Raw genomic sequence first — 25,211 nt, 5'->3', positions numbered from 1 at the left:
TTCTTCGATATTACTCCTTCAGATTTTATCCGAAAATCACACAAATCAGTACACAGTATCTCTACAGTGATGTAATCATGACGGATTTGTCAGATATCATATTCTATCTAATTGGCTAACATTGAATTCCAAGGTTTGCAGGATTGCTCCTTTTTGAACAAAATGTCTCAAATGCAGCCTGCTATGTGTGTGAGATTTTGCACACACATTCCCACTAGGCCAAGGAACAGATGCCACCCTTCTCACATTGGCCTGTTATAGTGCCACCAGCGGGTCAATTTTTGCACAACACATTTTTGGAACAAAATGCTTCAAATCCCGCATGCAGCGTCCGATTGCCGTGAAAGGCCCAAGAACACGTGGCACCCTTTTCACTTTGGCCTATTATAGAGTCACCGCTAGGCCAAAAAAAACCTACCTGACCTGCCGGAGTCCTGTTCGGAAGAAAACTGCTTCCAGTTTTTCTTTGATTTGTTCTTTGCTTTCCCTTGATGCTTTTTTGCTTTCCTGCTTTTTCTGCCTTGGCCACTTTATCGCTGCTTGCAGCTATATTTATTATTATTATTCCGCCACTTTTTCTCTAGCGGCTAGACCGTGCAGTCGCTTTTTACGAAACTCGGCAGTATGGCAGAGGACTATGCCAAACGGCTAAAACGCGAAGCTCGCAACAATCGGCCAAAGGGTGGCGCTGTAGGAAGCCTTTGAAAAATGCCAACTTTGAACTGGTGTAGCTCATGCCCTGTTTCAGGTACAGCAATGAAACCTGTATACACTTATGCGTCTCCTCATGCCGAACAACTTTTACGCTCTGACTTTTGACCTCTGACCTTTACTTCTGCCACAATTTTGAATTATATGAAAAACAGTCAAAATCTATCTCCTCCTGGGATTTTCGCGTAACGTGCGCAAAACTTTTTTTTACATGAACTTTGGACCAATGCGGTCATCGCACAGCGGCCGGATTTTCTTTAAAGCGAAACATTATTTTTTAATAATTCACTGTATAATGCAGTTTTATGCAAATTATTCTTCTGCCTCTAAATCATACATGCAAAGTGACACGTTCATGGCATTTGGCAAATATGTCGAGGGTTAGTCCAAATATCACTGAAAGCAATCTTACTCCAATTGGCCAAAGGGGGGCGCTATACGAAGCGTTTGAAAACTCAAACTTTAAAGGGGCATAAGTCATGCCTCGTTTCGTTTGAAGACATGCAACTTGCTTACACGCGTGCCTTGACTCAAGCGGAAGACATCTGTGTCTTTGTTAAGTAAGCTCCGCCCTTAGATTTTCCGCCATTTTGAGCAGTTTGTAAAACACTTAAACCCGCTTTTATTCCGGAACTTTCGCGTCACGTGCACGGAACTTTTTTTACATGAACTTTGGACCAATATCTAAAGATCTGTCAGATCGGATTTTTTTTAAATTGAAACATGCTTTTTTAATAATTCAATCAACATTGCAAGTTTTATGCAAATTATTCTTCTGCCTCTAAAACATAGATGCAAAGTCACATTTTCATGATGAAATACTGTAGAGGGTAAGTCCAAATATCACTGAAACCAAAAAGAATCATATTTGAACTGGGGACCCCCCACCCTGACGTGAGTAGGGGTTTCCCATGATCTGGGCCTTAGGCTAGATGCAGAATAGAGCTGGGACGTTCGCGAACGAATCGAATCTTTTGAACGGCTCTTTGAAGTGAACGATGGGATCCGGTTTGCGCAGTAGAGAGCCGTTCATTTGGGGGGGAGACCCCCTCCCCCCAATTCAACATCTCCTTGCTACTCCACTGAGTACTGACTGAGTACAGTGAGTGAGTGAGAGAGAGAGAACAAGTGGAGGAGCGAGTTCATTGTTGCCTGCTTGTTTTTTTTAGGTGTTTTATGAATAACAAAAGTCAAGGTAGCTTAATTTACACACACATTTTATGAAAAGGGTAAATACTAAATTGTGATCTCAACTGTCAGCAGAGGAATGTGGTGCCACCTTGTGGATTCATATTTAAACAAATTCTTCTTAAAAATATATAAATATACAAGGAGCCAAATGAGCCAGTCTTTTGAACGGCTCTTTTTAGTGAGCCAGATCGATGGTACTGTCTCACTTCAAAGAGCCATAAATCCCACCTCTAATGCAGAATAGACCCAAACACAGCTGCCCAGCAATTTGCAATCAAACCACACCCAGTATAAAGCCAGACTTTCTGCAGTAACTTGCTCAGTGTGGTCCACAACACTGGAGGTGTTACAGGCAGCAGGTATGTACTCTTTATTTATTTCAACAACTATTCCAATTTCTGACAGTTTAATTCATTAATTATTTATACTTACCCATGCAATAATTTGACTTTTAGATGCCATACCTACCTGATCCACTCGCTACACTGGCTGTGTGAATGAGGAACATTGTGACTTGGTGAGTGACCATGTGCTCTGTAATGTTATGTTGTTTTTGGGATCTAAATGTTAAACAATTTCTTTTGGAATGTAATGCAATGTTGATTATTGAATTGATGTATTTTGAGTTTAATGCCAATGCCTAGTTGGGCAGATTAATGGAATTATTTTGTTTCAAGCCTGTAGTGCAGCAGATTATTTGAATTTGTTGTTTTTCTATTCATTTGGCCTTTTTCTTTGATCCAGGCCAGGTTTATTCCCTAGAACTGAATCTGAAAGATGGCGAGCCTGCAGAAAGACTGACACAATCCTGTCTGACCTATGGGTAGGAAAAAGCAGCCGCAGTGACACACATTCCTATTTTGATTTTGAAGTAATGACTTTGAGTTTCTTTATAAAGTAATGATGTTTGAGTGCATTCATTTATTCATTGTTTCAAACCATGCAGGGGAAGCTCAGCCTCACACCTGAAGCCCATCTGACAATCAGTACCAGCTCCCAGATTGCTTCATTGGAGCCAAAGAAAGGCAGTGTAAGTGGGTTCATTATTCTGAACTGTGTGGAACGGGCAGATTGAACACCTCTTCTCTACCTTGTGGCTCAACTGTAATTATTCTGAAGCTCACCTCATTTCTCTCTCCCTCCCCCACCTAGGCTGGCTGGGTTCCAACACCCCCCAATTGGAATCCATAGTCTGCTCTGCCCACAGGACGGCAGCCCCATGTGAGCCCCTAAAGTTCCAAGTTTTGACCCCCAGCCGCCTTCCCCTCAACGTTTTTCAATAAAAACAATTTAACTTTAGTTAAGTCTGACTCTGCTAGCCTGCTAGAAAATAATGCTGCTATAATATTTTGCAATTGCAAATCCTTTGTGTAAATAAACTGAAATTCATACTATTGCATGACTATTTCTTTATCATGTTTCACAAGCATCTGGGTCTACAATGCCAGTGGTGTAAAAGTAACTGAGTACATTTACTCAAATACTATCCTTAGTATAATTTTGAGGTATTTTATACTTCACTTGTATAGTCTTACTTCTAGGCTACTCCAGTAAATGCTCATGCATTGCATTGTGAGCTTGTAGATCTGCTATTTTCAAAAAATGTCAAGTTGATGCCAATACATTTGTACTTTTATTCAGTATTTACACTGAACAGATGCCACCCTTCTCACATTGGCCTGTTATAGCGCCACCAGCGGGTCAATTTTTGCAAAACACATTTTTGGAACAAAATGCTTCAAATCCTGCATGCAGCGTCCGATTGCCGTGAAAGGCCCAAGAACACGTGGCACCCTTTTCACTTTGGCCTATTAGAGTCACCACTAGGCCAAAAAAAAAACCTACCTGACCTGCCAGAGTCCTGTTCGGTCCTGTTTTTCTTTGATATTCTTCTTTGCTTTCCCTTGATGCCTTATTGCTTTCCTGCTTTTTATGCCTTGGACACTTTATCGCTGCTTGCAGCTATATTTACTATTATTATTATTATTATTCCGCCACTTTTGCTCTAGCGGCTAGACCGTGCAGTCGCTTTTTACGAAACTCGGCAGTATGGCAGAGGACTATGCCAAACGGCTAAAACGCGAAGCTCGCAACAATCGGCCAAAGGGTGGCGCTGTAGGAAGCCTTCGAAAGTGCAAACTTTGAACTGGTGTAGCTCATGCCCTGTTTCAGGTACAGCAATGAAACCTGTATACACTTAAGCGTCTCCTCATGCCGAACAACTTTTACGCTCTGACTTTTGACCTCTGACCTTTACTTCTCCCACAATTTTGAATTATATGAAAAACAGTCAAAATCTATCTCCTCCTGGGATTTTCGCGTAACGTGCGCGAAACTTTTTTTACATGAACTTTGGACCAACACGGTCATCGCACAGCGGCCGGATTTTCTTTAAAGCGAAACATTATTTTTTAATAATTAACCGTATAATGCAGTTTCATGCAAATTATTCTTCTGCCTCTAAATCATACATGCAAAGTGACACGTTCATGGCAGTATGGCAGAGGACTATGCCAAACGGCTAAAACGCGAAGCTCGCAACAATCGGCCAAAGGGTGGCGCTGTAGGAAGCCTTCGAAAGTGCAAACTTTGAACTGGTGTAGCTCATGCCCTGTTTCAGGTACAGCAATGAAACCTGTATACAAGTATGCGTCTCCTCATGCCGAACAACTTTTACGCTCTGACTTTTGACCTCTGACCTTTACCTCTCCCACAATTTTGAATTATATGAAAAACAGTAAAAATCTATCTCCTCCTGGGATTTTCGCGTAACGTGCGCGAAACTTTTTTTACATGAACTTTGGACCAACACGGTCATCGCACAGCGGCCGGATTTCTTTTAAAGCGAAACATTATGTTTTAATAATTCACTCAATGTTGCAGTTATATGCAAATTATTCTTCTGCCTCTAAATCATACATGCAAAGTGACACGTTCATGGCATTTGGCAAATATGTAGAGGGTTAGTCCAAATATCACTGAAAGCAATCTTACTCCAATTGGCCAAAGGGGGGCGCTATACGAAGCGTTTGAAAACTCAAACTTTAAAGGGGCATAAGTCATGCCTCGTTTCGTTTAAAGACATGCAACTTGGTTACACGCGTGCCTTGACTCAAGCGAAAGCCATCCGTGTCTTTGTTAAGTAAGCTCCGTCCTTAGATTTTCCGCAATTTTGAGCAGTTTGTAAAACACTTAAATCCGCTTTTATTCCGGAACTTTCGCGTCACGTGCACGGAACTTTTTTTACATGAACTTTGGACCAATATCTAAAGATCTGTCAGATCGGATTTTTAAAAAATTGAAACATGCATTTTTAATAATTCAATAAATATTGCAAGTTGTATGCAAATTATTCTTCTGCCTCTAAAACATACATGCAAAGTAAAAATTTCATGATGAACTACTGTAGAGGGTTAGTCCAAACATTGCTGAAACCAATCTTACCCCAATTGGCCAAAGGGGGGCACTATATCATTTTGAAAGAAGGCGTCAAGTACATTACATGAAACTTTTTCTTTTTTCTTTTCTTTTTAAAAAAAATGACAAGTCCATCATGTGTGGCTGCTGTAGTGTAGTGGTCAGTGCCTGTGCCTGGTATACGGATGGTTGTCAGTTCAAACCCCACATCGGGGTGAGTTGATGTTAATATCCTGGATGCCATGGTATGTGCATATGTCAAACTCTTTAATGTTGACACGTCTGATCTAACTCCAGATCACGTTCATGTTTAAAATGAGCCCCACAACTACTGTAGATTTACATGAAACTTTTTCTTTTTTCTTTTTTTTTTTTTTTAAATGACAGGTCCATACTGTGTGACTGCTGTAGTGTAGTGGTCAGTGCCTGTGCCTGGTATACGGATGGTTGGCAGTTCAAACCCCACGTCGGGTTGAGTTGATGTTAACATCCTGGATGCCCATGGCATGTGCATATGTCAAACTCTTTAATGTTGACACGTCTGATCTAGCTCCAGATCACGTTCATGTTTAAAATGAGCCCTTCTCTACCGGCTGTTTTTTTCTGTTTTGAGTAAAATGAGCCCTTCTCTACCGGCTGTTTTTTTCTGTTTTGAGTAAAAGAAAATATGATCACTCGAAAATGTCAGAAATACTCAGATTACATTTACTCAGATTGATTTCACCCCAAGCCTCCAAAATATAAAAAATAAATCAATAAAATCAAGGCACTCAAACTACATAGAACTTTTTTTTTAAACAAACATGGTTAACAGATCCTGTGGCTGCCTAGTGTAGTGGTCAGGGCATATGCCTTTCATGCAGAAGGTCGTTGGATCGAATCCCGCTTGGGGTTTATATAAGCATAATACCATGACATTTAGTAGACTTTACAGTTTGGTTCCTTGAACAATGTCTGATATGGAGCCTTCCTAAAAATGTCCCCCAACCCCCCTTGATGCGTATTTTAATATCCGCCATTACTAAATAATGTATTTTGCATCATAAATCCTGAAACAAGCATTATAATACAAACTGTCATGTCTACACCTATGTTGTGATTTTCAAGGATTGCAATGATATCATGTACCAGCTCCAGTGGCCTAGTGGTTTGAGTGTCTGCCCTGAGACTAGGAGATCCGGGTTCAAACCCGGGTCGCGTCATACCAAAGATTCTAAAAAATGGGACCCATTGCCTCCCTGCTTGAAACTCAGCATCAAGGGTTGGATTGGGGGTAACTCCCTGCGACATACTAGCGTCATGATGTACTTGTACATCAAGCTGCCTTACGCTACAGAAACAGGAGATAGGCTCCCGCCCTATGAGATTCATAGCCTGGCTGATTCATATGGTCTTCATAGCTCAGCAAGGCTTACTATGTACATCATCAAACTGTGCATAGTATCACAGTTTTTTTTTTTATGTCTGTTGCATATAGGCCTACAGTCTTTTGCATACATGTTGTGTAGAGGCCAATTTGTGCTTTTACCTATAACCACCGATTAGTGTAAAACTTTGTATGCACACTTCCCAGAGGCCAAGGAAAAACCTGTGCCCTGCATTTTTCACATCTGCCATTTATAGCGCCACCAGAAGGCCGACTTACAGTATGTAAAACACATTCTTCGATATTACTCCTTCAGATTTTATCAGAAAATCACACAAATCAGTACACAGTAGTCTCTACAGTGATGTAATCATGACAGATTTGTCAGATATCATATTCTATCTAATTGGCTAACATTGAATTCCAAGGTTTGCAGGATTGCTCCTTTTTGAACAAAATGTCTCAAACGCAGCCTGCTATGTGTGTGAGATTTTGCACACACATTCCCACTAGGCCAAGGAACAGATGCCACCCTTCTCACATTGGCCTGTTATAGCGCCACCAGCGGGTCAATTTTTGCCAAACACATTTTTGGAACAAAATGCTTCAAATCCCGCATGCAGCGTCCGATTGCCGTGAAAGGCCCAAGAACACGTGGCACCCTTTTCACTTTGGCCTATTATAGAGTCACCGCTAGGCCAAAAAAAAACCTACCTGACCTGCCAGAGTCCTGTTCGGAAGAACACTGCTTCCAGTTTTTCTTTGATTTGTTCTTTGCTTTCCCTTGATGCTTTTTTGCTTTCCTGCTTTTTCTGCCTTGGCCACTTTATCGCTGCTTGCAGCTATATTTAGTGGCCAAGGCCACGAAGTGGCAAATGGCCACTCATTGTTATTGGACTTCATCACTATTATTATTATTATTATTATTCCGCCACTTTTTCTCTAGCGGCTAGACCGTGCAGTCGCTTTTTACGAAACTCGGCAGTATGGCAGAGGACTATGCCAAACGGCTAAAACGCGAAGCTCGCAACAATCGGCCAAAGGGTGGCGCTGTAGGAAGCCTTTGAAAAATGCCAACTTTGAACTGGTGTAGCTCATGCCCTGTTTCAGGTACAGCAATGAAACCTGTATACACTTATGCGTCTCCTCATGCCGAACAACTTTTACGCTCTGACTTTTGACCTCTGACCTTTACTTCTGCCACAATTTTGAATTATATGAAAAACAGTCAAAATCTATCTCCTCCTGGGATTTTCGCGTAACGTGCGCAAAACTTTTTTTTACATGAACTTTGGACCAATGCGGTCATCGCACAGCGGCCGGATTTTCTTTAAAGCGAAACATTATTTTTTAATAATTCACTGTATAATGCAGTTTTATGCAAATTATTCTTCTGCCTCTAAATCATACATGCAAAGTGACACGTTCATGGCATTTGGCAAATATGTCGAGGGTTAGTCCAAATATCACTGAAAGCAATCTTACTCCAATTGGCCAAAGGGGGGCGCTATACGAAGCGTTTGAAAACTCAAACTTTAAAGGGGCATAAGTCATGCCTCGTTTCGTTTGAAGACATGCAACTTGCTTACACGCGTGCCTTGACTCAAGCGGAAGACATCTGTGTCTTTGTTAAGTAAGCTCCGCCCTTAGATTTTCCGCCATTTTGAGCAGTTTGTAAAACACTTAAACCCGCTTTTATTCCGGAACTTTCGCGTCACGTGCACGGAACTTTTTTTACATGAACTTTGGACCAATATCTAAAGATCTGTCAGATCGGATTTTTTTTAAATTGAAACATGCTTTTTTAATAATTCAATCAACATTGCAAGTTTTATGCAAATTATTCTTCTGCCTCTAAAACATAGATGCAAAGTCACATTTTCATGATGAAATACTGTAGAGGGTAAGTCCAAATATCACTGAAACCAAAAAGAATCATATTTGAACTGGGGACCCCCCACCCTGACGTGAGTAGGGGTTTCCCATGATCTGGGCCTTAGGCTAGATGCAGAATAGAGCTGGGACGTTCGCGAACGAATCGAATCTTTTGAACGGCTCTTTGAAGTGAACGATGGGATCCGGTTTGCGCAGTAGAGAGCCGTTCATTTGGGGGGGAGACCCCCTCCCCCCAATTCAACATCTCCTTGCTACTCCACTGAGTACTGACTGAGTACAGTGAGTGAGTGAGAGAGAGAGAACAAGTGGAGGAGCGAGTTCATTGTTGCCTGCTTGTTTTTTTTAGGTGTTTTATGAATAACAAAAGTCAAGGTAGCTTAATTTACACACACATTTTATGAAAAGGGTAAATACTAAATTGTGATCTCAACTGTCAGCAGAGGAATGTGGTGCCACCTTGTGGATTCATATTTAAACAAATTCTTCTTAAAAATATATAAATATACAAGGAGCCAAATGAGCCAGTCTTTTGAACGGCTCTTTTTAGTGAGCCAGATCGATGGTACTGTCTCACTTCAAAGAGCCATAAATCCCACCTCTAATGCAGAATAGACCCAAACACAGCTGCCCAGCAATTTGCAATCAAACCACACCCAGTATAAAGCCAGACTTTCTGCAGTAACTTGCTCAGTGTGGTCCACAACACTGGAGGTGTTACAGGCAGCAGGTATGTACTCTTTATTTATTTCAACAACTATTCCAATTTCTGACAGTTTAATTCATTAATTATTTATACTTACCCATGCAATAATTTGACTTTTAGATGCCATACCTACCTGATCCACTCGCTACACTGGCTGTGTGAATGAGGAACATTGTGACTTGGTGAGTGACCATGTGCTCTGTAATGTTATGTTGTTTTTGGGATCTAAATGTTAAACAATTTCTTTTGGAATGTAATGCAATGTTGATTATTGAATTGATGTATTTTGAGTTTAATGCCAATGCCTAGTTGGGCAGATTAATGGAATTATTTTGTTTCAAGCCTGTAGTGCAGCAGATTATTTGAATTTGTTGTTTTTCTATTCATTTGGCCTTTTTCTTTGATCCAGGCCAGGTTTATTCCCTAGAACTGAATCTGAAAGATGGCGAGCCTGCAGAAAGACTGACACAATCCTGTCTGACCTATGGGTAGGAAAAAGCAGCCGCAGTGACACACATTCCTATTTTGATTTTGAAGTAATGACTTTGAGTTTCTTTATAAAGTAATGATGTTTGAGTGCATTCATTTATTCATTGTTTCAAACCATGCAGGGGAAGCTCAGCCTCACACCTGAAGCCCATCTGACAATCAGTACCAGCTCCCAGATTGCTTCATTGGAGCCAAAGAAAGGCAGTGTAAGTGGGTTCATTATTCTGAACTGTGTGGAACGGGCAGATTGAACACCTCTTCTCTACCTTGTGGCTCAACTGTAATTATTCTGAAGCTCACCTCATTTCTCTCTCCCTCCCCCACCTAGGCTGGCTGGGTTCCAACACCCCCCAATTGGAATCCATAGTCTGCTCTGCCCACAGGACGGCAGCCCCATGTGAGCCCCTAAAGTTCCAAGTTTTGACCCCCAGCCGCCTTCCCCTCAACGTTTTTCAATAAAAACAATTTAACTTTAGTTAAGTCTGACTCTGCTAGCCTGCTAGAAAATAATGCTGCTATAATATTTTGCAATTGCAAATCCTTTGTGTAAATAAACTGAAATTCATACTATTGCATGACTATTTCTTTATCATGTTTCACAAGCATCTGGGTCTACAATGCCAGTGGTGTAAAAGTAACTGAGTACATTTACTCAAATACTATCCTTAGTATAATTTTGAGGTATTTTATACTTCACTTGTATAGTCTTACTTCTAGGCTACTCCAGTAAATGCTCATGCATTGCATTGTGAGCTTGTAGATCTGCTATTTTCAAAAAATGTCAAGTTGATGCCAATACATTTGTACTTTTATTCAGTATTTACACTGAACAGATGCCACCCTTCTCACATTGGCCTGTTATAGCGCCACCAGCGGGTCAATTTTTGCAAAACACATTTTTGGAACAAAATGCTTCAAATCCTGCATGCAGCGTCCGATTGCCGTGAAAGGCCCAAGAACACGTGGCACCCTTTTCACTTTGGCCTATTAGAGTCACCACTAGGCCAAAAAAAAAACCTACCTGACCTGCCAGAGTCCTGTTCGGTCCTGTTTTTCTTTGATATTCTTCTTTGCTTTCCCTTGATGCCTTATTGCTTTCCTGCTTTTTATGCCTTGGACACTTTATCGCTGCTTGCAGCTATATTTAGTGGCCAAGGCCACGAAGTGGCAATGCCTTGGCCACTCATTGTTATTGGACTTCATCACTATTATTATTATTATTATTCCGCCACTTTTGCTCTAGCGGCTAGACCGTGCAGTCGCTTTTTACGAAACTCGGCAGTATGGCAGAGGCCTATGCCAAACGGCTAAAACGCGAAGCTCGCAACAATCGGCCAAAGGGTGGCGCTGTAGGAAGCCTTCGAAAGTGCAAACTTTGAACTGGTGTAGCTCATGCCCTGTTTCAGGTACAGCAATGAAACCTGTATACACTTATGCGTCTCCTCATGCCGAACAACTTTTACGCTCTGACTTTTGACCTCTGACCTTTACCTCTCTCACAATTTTGAATTATATGCAAAACAGTCAAAATCTATCTCCTCCTGGGATTTTCGCGTAATGTGCGCGAAACTTTTTTTACATGAACTTTGGACCAACACGGTCATCGCACAGCGGCCGGATTTTCTTTAAAGCGAAACATTATTTTTTAATAATTAACCGTATAATGCAGTTTCATGCAAATTATTCTTCTGCCTCTAAATCATACATGCAAAGTGACACGTTCATGGCAGTATGGCAGAGGACTATGCCAAACGGCTAAAACGCGAAGCTCGCAACAATCGGCCAAAGGGTGGCGCTGTAGGAAGCCTTCAAAAGTGCAAACTTTGAACTGGTGTAGCTCATGCCCTGTTTCAGGTACAGCAATGAAACCTGTATACACTTATGCGTCTCCTCATGCCGAACAACTTTTACGCTCTGACTTTTGACCTCTGACCTTTACCTCTCCCACAATTTTGAATTATATGAAAAACAGTCAAAATCTATGTCCTCCTGGGATTTTCGCATAACGTGCGCAAAACTTTTTTTACATGAACTTTGGACCAACACGGTCATCGCACAGCGGCCGGATTTTCTTTAAAGCGAAACATTATTTTTTAATAATTCACTCAATGTTGCAGTTTTATGCAAATTATTCTTCTGCCTCTAAATCATACATGCAAAGTGACACGTTCATGGCATTTGGCAAATATGTCGAGGGTTAGTCCAAATATCACTGAAAGCAATCTTACTCCAATTGGCCAAAGGGGGGCGCTATACGAAGCGTTTGAAAACTCAAACTTTAAAGGGGCATAAGTCATGCCTCGTTTTGTTTGAAGACATGCAACTTGCTTACACGCGTGCCTTGACTCAAGCTGAAGACATCTGTGTCTTTGTTAAGTAAGCTCCGCCCTTCGATTTTCCGCCTTTTGGAGCAGTTCGTAAAACACTTAAACCATCTTTTATTCCGGAACTTTCGCGTCACGTGCACAGAACTTTTTTTACATGAACTTTGGACCAATATCTAAAGATCTGTCAGATCGGATTTTTTAAAAATTGAAACATGCTTTTTTAATAATTCTATCAACATTGCAAGTTTTATGCAAATTATTCTTCTGCTTCTAAAACAAACATTTAAAGTAATATTTTCTCACTGTGCAGAGCTGTGCATAGCTCACATGGTAAGGCCTTTGTCTATCATTCCAGAAGTCCCCTGTTCAAGCCTTACCTCATGCATTTAAAATACATTTTACAACATTTTGCCGTGAAAACCCTGGTACTGCAACTGAACATGGCAACCCGACCAAACATGGCAACCTTCTTAAGCAAGGGTATAAATAGTGGTTGAGTTGAGGCCACTCCCCCCCTCTCAGATTGTTTGAAGCCGCATGGTGCTGGTGGTTGCTGCTACTCACTGCTACATTATGCAGCAGCTGCAGGTCTGTACACTGTTCATTATTCCAACAACTATTCCAATTTCTAACAGTTTCATTCATTATACTTACCCATACTATAATTTGTCTTTTAGATTTACCTCACCTGAACATACCTACCTGATCCACTCGATACACTGGCTGTGTATGATGGAGGAACAATGTGTCACTTGGTAAGCTGACCATGTGCTCTGAAATGTTATGTTGTTTTTGGTTTTGGTATCTAAATGTTAAACGATTTCTTTTGGAATGTAATGCTTGTATGTTAGCTGCAACGTTGATTATTGAATTGATGTATTTTGAGTTTAATGCCAATGCCTAGTTGGGGAGATTAATGGAATTATTTTGTTTCAAGCCTGTAGTGCAGCAGATTATTTGAATTTGTTGTTTTTCTATTCATTTGGCCTTTTTCTTTGATCCAGGCCAGGTTTATTGCCTAGAACTGAATCTGAAAGATGGCGAGCCTGCAGAAAGACTGACACAATCCTGTCTGACCTATGGTTATGGGTAGGAAAAAGCAGCCGCAGTGACACTCATTCCTAGTTTGATTTGATTTTGAAGTAATGACTTTGAGTTTCTTTATAAAGTAATGATGTTTGAGTGCATTCATTTATTCGTTTATTGTTTCAAACCATGCAGGGGAAGCTCAGCCTCACACCTGAAGCCCATCTGACAATCAGCTGACAATCAGTACCAGCTCCCAGATTGCTTCATTGAAGCCAAAGAACGGCAGTGTAAGTGGGTTCATTATTCTGAATTGTGTGGAACGGGCAGATTGAACACCTCTTCTCTAACTTGTGGCTCAACTGTAATTATTCTGAAGCTCACCTCATTTCTCTCTCCCTCCCCCACCTAGGCTGGCTGGGTTCCAACACCCCCCAATTGGAATCCATAGTCTGCTCTGCCCACAGGACGGCAGCCCCATGTGAGCGTCTAAAGTTCCAAGTTTTGACCCCCAGCCGCCTTCCCCTCAACGTTTTTCAATAAAAACAATTTAAGTTTAGTTAAGTCTGACTCTGCTAGCCACTTACAGAAAATAATGCTGCCAAATATTTTGCAATTGCAAATCCTTTGTGTAAATAAACTGAAATTCATACTATTGCATGACTATTTCTTTATCATGTTTCACAAGCATCTGGGTCTACAATGCCAGGGGTGTAAAAGTAACTGAGTACATTTACTCAAATACTATCCTTAGTATAATTTTGAGGTATTTTATACTTCACTTGTATAGTCTTACTTCTAGGCTACTCCAGTAAATGCTCATGCGTTGCATTGCATTGTGAGCTTGTAGATCTGCTATTTTCAAAAAAATTCAAGTTGACGCCAATACCTTCGTACTTTTATTCAGTATTACTATTTATCTCTATATATTCATGTTATTCCTGGCACCGCCCCTGTTATCCTGTTCATATCCTGAAAAAGGCGGGGGCTGAAAAAGCTGTCCTGAAAAACATCATTTGATTTCCTGTTGTCCTTGCATTAAAGTGTCAGTAGTTGGGTTCTGGGTTGCCATGTCTGCTTATAATAAGCAATTTGTGTCTCGTTAAGATTTTTATTTATCCAGCCCCCACCATGCAGTTGTACAGTGAAACCCAAAATTCAAAAATGGCAAAAATAAACTTTGCCAAAAATCTAAAAATGAAGAACTCGGGAACGGGAACAAAAGGCAAAACTCAAGAAAAAGGCAAAAATAACAAACACTGCACTAGGCTATGGGGCCCTTGCAACTCTCACTGAGATTTGTTCATCTCGCTCTGCAGCTATAGACAGAAAATCACACAAATCAGTACACAGTATCTCTACAGTGATGTGATCATGACGGATTTGTCCGATATCATATTCTATCTAATTGGCTAAAATTGAATTCCAAGGTTTGCAGGATTGCTCCTTTTTGAACAAATTGTCTCAAACGCAGCCTGCTATGTGTGAGAGATTTTGCACACACATTCCCACTAGGCCAAGGAACAGATGCCACCCTTCTCACATTGGCCTGTTATAGAGTCACCAGTGGGCCAAAAAAAACACCTGACCTGTTCGGAAGAACACTGCTTCTAGTTTCTCTTTGATGTCTTCTTTGCTTTCCCTTGATGCTTTTGCCTTGGCCACTTTATCGCTGCTTGCAGCTATATTTATTATTATTATTATTCCGCCACTTTTGCTCTAGCGGCTAGACCGTGCAGTCGCTTTTTACGAAACTCGGCAGTATGGCAGAGGCCTATGCCAAACGGCTAAAACGCGAAGCTCGCAACAATCGGCCAAAGGGTGGCGCTGTAGGAAGCCTTCGAAAGTGCAAACTTTGAACTGGTGTAGCTCATGCCCTGTTTCAGGTACAGCAATGAAACCTGTATACACTTATGCGTCTCCTCATGCCGAACAACTTTTACGCTCTGACTTTTGACCTCTGACCTTTACCTCTCTCACAATTTTGAATTATATGCAAAACAGTCAAAATCTATCTCCTCCTGGGATTTTCGCGTAATGTGCGCGAAACTTTTTTTACATGAACTTTGGACCAACACGGTCATCGCACAGCGGCCGGATTTTCTTTAAAGCGAAACATTATTTTTTAATAATTAACCGTATAATGCAGTTTCATGCAAATTATTCTTCTGCCTCTAAATCATACATGCAAAGTGACACGTTCATGGCAGTATGGCAGAGGACTATGCCAAACGGCTAAAACGCGAAGCTCGCAACAATCGGCCAAAGGGTGGCGCTGTAGGAAGCCTTCAAAAGTGCAAACTTTGAACTGGTGTAGCTCATGCCCTGTTTCAGGTACAGCAATGAAACCTGTATACACTTATGCGTCTCCTCATGCCGAACAACTTTTACGCTCTGACTTTTGACCTCTGACCTTTACCTCTCCCACAATTTTGAATTATATGAAAAACAGTCAAAATCTATGTCCTCCTGGGATTTTCGCATAACGTGCGCAAAACTTTTTTTACATGAACTTTGGACCAACACGGTCATCGCACAGCGGCCGGATTTTCTTTAAAGCGAAACATTATTTTTTAATAATTCACTCAATGTTGCAGTTTTATGCAAATTATTCTTCTGCCTCTAAATCATACATGCAAAGTGACACGTTCATGGCATTTGGCAAATATGTCGAGGGTTAGTCCAAATATCACTGAAAGCAATCTTACTCCAATTGGCCAAAGGGGGGCGCTATACGAAGCGTTTGAAAACTCAAACTTTAAAGGGGCATAAGTCATGCCTCGTTTTGTTTGAAGACATGCAACTTGCTTACACGCGTGCCTTGACTCAAGCTGAAGACATCTGTGTCTTTGTTAAGTAAGCTCCGCCCTTCGATTTTCCGCCTTTTGGAGCAGTTCGTAAAACACTTAAACCATCTTTTATTCCGGAACTTTCGCGTCACGTGCACAGAACTTTTTTTACATGAACTTTGGACCAATATCTAAAGATCTGTCAGATCGGATTTTTTAAAAATTGAAACATGCTTTTTTAATAATTCTATCAACATTGCAAGTTTTATGCAAATTATTCTTCTGCTTCTAAAACAAACATTTAAAGTAATATTTTCTCACTGTGCAGAGCTGTGCATAGCTCACATGGTAAGGCCTTTGTCTATCATTCCAGAAGTCCCCTGTTCAAGCCTTACCTCATGCATTTAAAATACATTTTACAACATTTTGCCGTGAAAACCCTGGTACTGCAACTGAACATGGCAACCCGACCAAACATGGCAACCTTCTTAAGCAAGGGTATAAATAGTGGTTGAGTTGAGGCCACTCCCCCCCTCTCAGATTGTTTGAAGCCGCATGGTGCTGGTGGTTGCTGCTACTCACTGCTACATTATGCAGCAGCTGCAGGTCTGTACACTGTTCATTATTCCAACAACTATTCCAATTTCTAACAGTTTCATTCATTATACTTACCCATACTATAATTTGTCTTTTAGATTTACCTCACCTGAACATACCTACCTGATCCACTCGATACACTGGCTGTGTATGATGGAGGAACAATGTGTCACTTGGTAAGCTGACCATGTGCTCTGAAATGTTATGTTGTTTTTGGTTTTGGTATCTAAATGTTAAACGATTTCTTTTGGAATGTAATGCTTGTATGTTAGCTGCAACGTTGATTATTGAATTGATGTATTTTGAGTTTAATGCCAATGCCTAGTTGGGGAGATTAATGGAATTATTTTGTTTCAAGCCTGTAGTGCAGCAGATTATTTGAATTTGTTGTTTTTCTATTCATTTGGCCTTTTTCTTTGATCCAGGCCAGGTTTATTGCCTAGAACTGAATCTGAAAGATGGCGAGCCTGCAGAAAGACTGACACAATCCTGTCTGACCTATGGTTATGGGTAGGAAAAAGCAGCCGCAGTGACACTCATTCCTAGTTTGATTTGATTTTGAAGTAATGACTTTGAGTTTCTTTATAAAGTAATGATGTTTGAGTGCATTCATTTATTCGTTTATTGTTTCAAACCATGCAGGGGAAGCTCAGCCTCACACCTGAAGCCCATCTGACAATCAGCTGACAATCAGTACCAGCTCCCAGATTGCTTCATTGAAGCCAAAGAACGGCAGTGTAAGTGGGTTCATTATTCTGAATTGTGTGGAACGGGCAGATTGAACACCTCTTCTCTAACTTGTGGCTCAACTGTAATTATTCTGAAGCTCACCTCATTTCTCTCTCCCTCCCCCACCTAGGCTGGCTGGGTTCCAACACCCCCCAATTGGAATCCATAGTCTGCTCTGCCCACAGGACGGCAGCCCCATGTGAGCGTCTAAAGTTCCAAGTTTTGACCCCCAGCCGCCTTCCCCTCAACGTTTTTCAATAAAAACAATTTAAGTTTAGTTAAGTCTGACTCTGCTAGCCACTTACAGAAAATAATGCTGCCAAATATTTTGCAATTGCAAATCCTTTGTGTAAATAAACTGAAATTCATACTATTGCATGACTATTTCTTTATCATGTTTCACAAGCATCTGGGTCTACAATGCCAGGGGTGTAAAAGTAACTGAGTACATTTACTCAAATACTATCCTTAGTATAATTTTGAGGTATTTTATACTTCACTTGTATAGTCTTACTTCTAGGCTACTCCAGTAAATGCTCATGCGTTGCATTGCATTGTGAGCTTGTAGATCTGCTATTTTCAAAAAAATTCAAGTTGACGCCAATACCTTCGTACTTTTATTCAGTATTACTATTTATCTCTATATATTCATGTTATTCCTGGCACCGCCCCTGTTATCCTGTTCATATCCTGAAAAAGGCGGGGGCTGAAAAAGCTGTCCTGAAAAACATCATTTGATTTCCTGTTGTCCTTGCATTAAAGTGTCAGTAGTTGGGTTCTGGGTTGCCATGTCTGCTTATAATAAGCAATTTGTGTCTCGTTAAGATTTTTATTTATCCAGCCCCCACCATGCAGTTGTACAGTGAAACCCAAAATTCAAAAATGGCAAAAATAAACTTTGCCAAAAATCTAAAAATGAAGAACTCGGGAACGGGAACAAAAGGCAAAACTCAAGAAAAAGGCAAAAATAACAAACACTGCACTAGGCTATGGGGCCCTTGCAACTCTCACTGAGATTTGTTCATCTCGCTCTGCAGCTATAGACAGAAAATCACACAAATCAGTACACAGTATCTCTACAGTGATGTGATCATGACGGATTTGTCCGATATCATATTCTATCTAATTGGCTAAAATTGAATTCCAAGGTTTGCAGGATTGCTCCTTTTTGAACAAATTGTCTCAAACGCAGCCTGCTATGTGTGAGAGATTTTGCACACACATTCCCACTAGGCCAAGGAACAGATGCCACCCTTCTCACATTGGCCTGTTATAGAGTCACCAGTGGGCCAAAAAAAACACCTGACCTGTTCGGAAGAACACTGCTTCTAGTTTCTCTTTGATGTCTTCTTTGCTTTCCCTTGATGCTTTTGCCTTGGCCACTTTATCGCTGCTTGCAGCTATATTTATGTTTATTTCTGTGCCATTACAGGTGGTGATCATCCGTGGTCACTGCTTTAGGTTTTGCTATGTATTTAGAAATGGGTTTGTTAGGGTGAAGTTTGACTTATTGTAAAGTTCCATCTGTCTCGAGTCTTATTGTTTGTATTGGGAATTGTGATTAATGTACTGTAGTTGAGATTCTTATTATTGACACGTCCTATTACTTCTGTATTTTTATATTGTGATACCATTAATAAAGATTATATATTTTAACATAAAGTCAATGTATTGCCTCAAGAGTTTACGCCTTCTTCTTTCACGCCATGTGACCTCCAACTATTGTTCTTGGTGTTTTTACTCATCATCTGATAAAACCCTTCAGCCAATCAGACAACACGATACCTTGATATTGTGATGTCATCCTTTTTCTCCTCTTTGATTGGCTCCCCCAGTAGAGTAAACGGCAACCACACTTGCATCTTTCTAGTCTCTCATTGGTCAGTATTTGACGTCTTTCTAGTCTCTCATTGGTCAGTGTTTGACGTCGTTCTAGTCTCTCATTGGTCAGTATTTGACAGGTCTAGCTAGTCTCTCATTGGTCAGTATTCAGGAGCAGGGACGGACTGGGACTAAAATTCAGCCCTGGCATCTTGGCCAGACCAGCCCCCACAACCAGCGCGCGCGAAGATACTCTACCGGTCATGGGCGGCACATTATGTAAATACACAAGTGTTTAATACCACAACTTTTACAGACAACAAATGACAAATTAAGTTAGCATACAGTTCTCACCACCAACAAGTGGAGTATGAATATGATTAGTGCCAAAATGTGTCAGAACTTTGGCTATTTTTTATTTTTTTATTTTTTTACACCAGCCCCCCAGCCCCCTAGCCTACCAGCCCACCGGGCAAATGCCCTGTATGCCAGATGGCCAGCCCGCCCCTGTCATAACGCGCTGGATCTGTGATGCGTTGTGAGCTTGTAGGTTGGCTATTTTCATCACGTGAAGCCATAATGAAGTAGGAATAGGGCTTAAGGCTGAAGCATACTCCAAAAATGTAGGCATTTAGCAGATGCTCTTATACAGAGCAACTTACAATAAGCACGGTAAATAATCACATATTCATATAACATAGAATTCAAAGAAAATGAACTAGGATTAAAGGGAAACAATGAGCATCTGTCTAAATAACATTCAACCTTTAAATTACATTCTTAACATATGTGGTCAAGTAGAAAAAAATGAATAAATAAAAACATTGTATTGGCATAATGGCATAATTTGACTCTTAGCCCACCTGGATACCTGGTTTTCCAGTCTCTCCTTTCTCTCCTGTTGCACCAGGGGGTCCCTAGAAACAGCAGAGAATATGTACTGTAGGCTACAAGCTACACAAAACAAACAATTCACATGTATTGACTTTTCAAATGCAAGCATGTTGCAAAGTAACACTGCATTATGTGTGATTATGTGTGTGCAAGAGTTGCACTTGGGTCCATACTTCATCACTGTACATGTCAATTCAATTTGATTAAAGTGTCATATCACAATTAGTTGTCTCAAGACACTTTACATGTAAAGCAGAGACCCCACAGTCCCACCCTGAGCAATGTACGCCTGTATGCTTTGCTCTTGCTGCTGCACCCCAGAGGAATTGGTGTGGAAATGCTGTGGTAATAACTCAGAATTCAGCAGGGCAGGAGACACCTATTTGATCATATTTCAACCTGGCATTCCCTGTTCTCGGAATGTCACCATATGCAAAACTATTTAAAGATAGCTAAAATAGGCAGTTTACTCACATCATGTCACTATTTGCCTTATAAGAGGTATTATGGTTAATCTTGCGTTATGAGGGAAAGAGTTACTCACAATTTTGCCCTGCACAGTCATCCCACGAGGTCCTCTGTTCCCTAAGGGTCCCAGGCTGCCGTCAGGCCCAGTCGTTCCCGAGGGACCTATCTCTCCCTGCCACACAAAGACACAAATTCAATCCACTCTCATACATTAACACACGTTTCCAGACTGTTGATCTAAATACTAATTCCAAATCCATGTGAATAAAAGGTTTATTTTGAGTTTTGTCCAGTCTTCATGGTAGAGTATGTTAATACGATATTAACACAACTATGTGGTTGTAGTTAGTCTCCCTGCTCTTCCATTTAGAGCTTTAGATACTGTGGTCAGGACTGCTGGTTAGGACTGCTGGTTGACAAGTGGTTCTGTTGAAGCTCAAAGACGCAAAATATATCCTCTGCCCAAATGAGATTTCTGTATTAGCTCAACAGCAGACATCTTGGCATAAAATATAAAGGTTACGGATTGCGACTTTTTAAGCCAACTGTTTGCTTAAAAATAATAATAATAATAATAATTGATGACGTCTGACCTTAAAGCCTTGCTCTCCTTTCTCGCCCTTCTCACCACGGGGACCTGGCCTGCCCTGGAAAACAAACAAAAAAACGGATAAGAATACAGAAAAGATAAAAAAAATAAGAAAAAACGCTAAACAAAAGGTATCATGGGGGGGTCTAGTCTGATTATAGTTTTATGTAAAACAAAGTGCATAGCAGCAAATATAACGTGATCATTTACCACCATACTTGATGGCGGTGCTTTAGACAACATGAAATGTCTGGGGGACTTACAACAGGTCCACCGGGACCAGGCGCACCAGGGATGCTGGAGGAACAGGTGCAGGCGTAGGCTGGAGCAGGACAGCCCTCCTCATCCCTCTGTGGCAGTTAAGAGTCACAACAGGACGTGTCATTATAGGCGAAAAGATTTTCAAAAAATGACAAACTCTGTTATATAGGATCAAATGCTGGTCATCTTTACATATTAATTTGTAGCCTAAATATGAAAAGTGGGGTACATAAGACAAATAAGAACAGCTGAAGGGACTGACCAGTCCAGGCAGGTCACAGCAGGTGTCCTCTGAGGACCAGGTGATGTTACAGACGATCTCAAACGACTGCAGCTGGAACTGGATGTGGTGAAGAGGACAGGGACAAAGGTCATCAACAGGGTGGCCATAAGAAGATGGCAACAGTGTGAAGGAGAGAAATGTGTGCATGAATCCATGACACATAACACTGAGGATCTTTACTGTGTAGAATAACTTACTGAGGAGTTTTACTGTGTAGAACAGTTAGAATATAATATAATATAATAGAATAGAATAGAATAGAATAGAATGTACCGGAGCAGATCCACTGTTGGGGCCTCTAGTTTTCACCAGCTTCCCCAGCATCTCAAAGCCATCGGTGGGCAAAGCGCCTAGCGGGCGGGCAGGCCTCTCGGCCACGCGCTGACAGTCCACAGACAGGGACACGCTCACCTGACTGACGGACAGGTGAATCTGCCAACCAGAGAATGGAATGGATTCATCAGTGCATTGTCATAGATCGACAATCAAATGTGATTTGATGTGATAAAGGATTAAGCTTATTTTTCCCTATCATATCACGTTATTGGACCACAGGGTCTCGTTGAAGATTGAAAGGCTGTTTGATGAGGTGTCCCTATGCAAAACACCCTCGTTGTCAGGGTTACATTTGTAAAAGAAAATAAAAGAAAGGGGAAAAGGGGCATTTTCTTAACCACTTATGACCTATACACTTTTTCACATGACAAATAACTAATTTGCCCAAAATAGCAATGCCAGGGTTAATGTTGTTGTTAACATACAATTTTAGTTAAAGGAGCTATAGTGAACTTTTTCTTGAAAAACGGATGCTAAAATAAAAATAATGTTTCGAAAATATTTTATAAAAAAATAAGCTTCATATATGTTTCTATTCAAAAATGACCACAAAAAGCGTAAAATAATGATAAAATAATCATTTTGGCCATTGTCAGGCCGACACTTTGTTTACATCCTAGTCTAACACTATCAAAGAATAGACTAGAATGTAAACAAAGTGTCAGCCTGACAATGGCCCAAATGATTATTTTATCATTATTTTACGCTTTTTTCAAAATTTTCAAACATAAATATCAAACATATCAGGCAGTCAACATTTCTCAAAGGGAAATGCATTTATTTATTTTGCGCGCACACATGAGCACGCATGAACACACGATGGTGCATATGCCCTCAACTTCATCACCTCCAGCAGTGCCTCGTGCAACTCCACTCTATCATGATTCTACTACACTCCCTGGTACACTCAGAGCCGTTTCTGGGCCCATGGGGGCCCTAAGCATGATTCTGCTATAGGGCCTTCCTGCGGGCGCGAGCGGCCTAATATTTTTTATCATTTTTTAATCCATTTTATAATGGAAATATATATATATATATATATATATAAATATAAAAAATATATATAAATGAATAAATAAAAAACGACAACAACAGGCAACGTATTTTTGCTATGTTTGATTTGTTCTGTTCTTATTTAAATAAAAAAATTAAAACTTCCCCATGGGGTGCTGGAACACTTGCAGCACCCCTAGTTCCCACGCTGTGGCAGAGTCCTGCACAGTGGCCACTGTGCCAAATTCACTTTCACTTTCAGCATGTGGCGATGCGCAGAAGCAAAGAAAGTCACCACAGTTTGATTTGATCATTGCTTAGTCAATTATGAAGGGATTTCAAAAATTAAAATGTCTCCATATTGCTTGGGAAGTCTCTATTTCACATCGCGATTTCGGTTTGAAAACGATTAACCATGCAGCACTAGTTCTTTTCTGCTGAGGAGGGGGCAGTGGGGGCCTTTTTGGTCGGCGGGGGCCTTACGCAGTCTGCGTAGTCTGCGTATACGGCCCGCCGGTGCTGGGTACACTTCCTGGTACTCGCTGATGAAAAGTGTTTTTCTTTTCCTTTTTTCTCTCTCATTGCCTGGCTGTGACCTGTGGATGCATCTAAAGATGCACTTCTACAAAAGTTGTTTATTTGCGTTACAGTCCCCATAATGGTCCATTTGGTTCCAAACTATCTATCGTGTACTGTAGCTAACACCACTCCTGTATTAGCTTTTTTCTTACATATTCTGTGCCTGTACATGAGAGATGTATATTTTAAGAACACTCAGTCCCTGGTTAAAATGTTACATTTAATAGTCTTTTTTCTCTCCTCCAAGTGACCTTTCTGTAATTGGCCACAGAACAAACCTCTGTGCTCGCCTCCCTCCACTTATCTGATCCTTCATGTTTTATTTCCTTTCCCATGCACTGCTTCCTGCTGGTAAAGATACATTCTATGTAGTCCGCTCCCCCCTCCCCCTTTCCAGTGACATTACTAGTACCAAGAGTCTACAAGGAGACCTGAAATTATGTTCATGTGTAAAATAAAGGCTTTTTAACTGTCCCTCAAGAGTGCCTTGGTCTACCTTTTTTTTGCATCAATTTTGTCACCTGACTACCAAAGACCACCTTTCGTGGGAGATTTTTACTCTACAGCCAAACAGATGCACTCCTTACTCTCTGTTTTCTATATGTTCATGTGTATTTCTATTTAAATGCACCACATCCAAGTGTTATAAATGCAACTACTCACATACAGGAAGCTACAGTTCAGCATAAAGTCAACATCAGTCTAAAAATATTAATTATTCATACTGAAATGCTTGTTTCAGCTTCCTCTATGTTTCAAAGGCCTATCACATCAGTCAATTTGCAACAGAGAGAGAGAGTAAAAGGAGCATCAGGTCCACAAAGGCCTTATGAACAGACAACGTGTCACAATCGTTATACAGCGTTACAGATTAATGCGCACCAGAGCATGCCGTCATGAAGCAATAATAATAGAAACTTAAAATAAGAAGTGCCCCTCGTTTCTTAATTTTATGTTGCATTTAGGCAAACTAATGTAGAGTAAATGTGGCAAACGTTCTTCTTTACGACTGACAGTCCCTTCCACCTCATGTCTCTCCACACACCCCCTGCAAAGCTCTGGCCCGTCTGATTTGAAACCACATTGGTTCCATGGCCTCCTCCCCTTGTTCTAGCGTGTATATACTGTGTCACCTTGTGGAAGCTGCCATAGAACAGCTTGTGAACCTCCGTCTGGTCAAAGGTCAGCTCCTGCACCTCTCCTCTGTAGTCCAGACTGAAGTATACCAGATGTTTGGTTGTGGCTGAGGGGAGCACAAAGACAGGAAATTAATCAGAATATAGAATAGGGTTCCTAGCCTTCCACCATTCACCCCCTAGTTTTGTTTACTGTACATGTTTTATATGATTTCATTTGAACAGAAAGTTGCACAACCTTCTTTTTTGTACTTATTCCCTGCGTTGACATATTGTACTGTGTGATGTCCAGTACATTTCACGATGTGTGTGAAATGCTAATGGGCTTGACATTGTAACAAACAAAAAAGGTGTTCAGATGTTAGATGTATAGCAGTAGGCCTATATCATCACTGTCTGGCAGAAACCTTGTATCTCCAAGTTTCGAATTTTAGATTTTTTTTTCGTAAAGTAAAGCCCTGCTTCATCATACAAGGCTCTCTCTCTCTCGGTCGTTCTCAGACGAGCTTCCATCGGAGTCTCCAATCTTTCCGGTTCTCCATACACCCGGCCAGCTCCGAAGAGCTTTCAGCTGCCGCATCCTTCTTCAGGACGTCCACAAACAAACAAC

General features: G+C 40.9%; 1 protein-coding gene across 1 annotated transcript in view; it reads right to left on the bottom strand.

The window, feature by feature from the left end:
- The window catches only part of LOC308290862 (collagen alpha-1(XX) chain-like), a gene marked incomplete at both ends in the record, with an annotated part of 91,859 nt that overhangs the window by 19,777 nt on the left and 46,871 nt on the right, over positions 1-25,211 (bottom strand). Inside the window, 7 exons of the mRNA XM_080732774.1 lie at positions 19,926-19,979; positions 20,501-20,596; positions 21,018-21,071; positions 21,277-21,363; positions 21,537-21,614; positions 21,831-21,989; positions 24,599-24,708. Coding sequence (XP_080588900.1) covers positions 19,926-19,979; positions 20,501-20,596; positions 21,018-21,071; positions 21,277-21,363; positions 21,537-21,614; positions 21,831-21,989; positions 24,599-24,708 — 638 coding nt within the window. The remainder of the gene's footprint in view (positions 1-19,925; positions 19,980-20,500; positions 20,597-21,017; positions 21,072-21,276; positions 21,364-21,536; positions 21,615-21,830; positions 21,990-24,598; positions 24,709-25,211) is intronic.

Source organism: Nannobrachium achirus, assembly GCF_963921795.1.
Source record: "Nannobrachium achirus genome assembly, chromosome: 9".
NCBI classification, from domain to species: domain Eukaryota; kingdom Metazoa; phylum Chordata; class Actinopteri; order Myctophiformes; family Myctophidae; genus Nannobrachium; species Nannobrachium achirus.
This window is presented reverse-complemented; position numbering and strand designations above follow the sequence as displayed.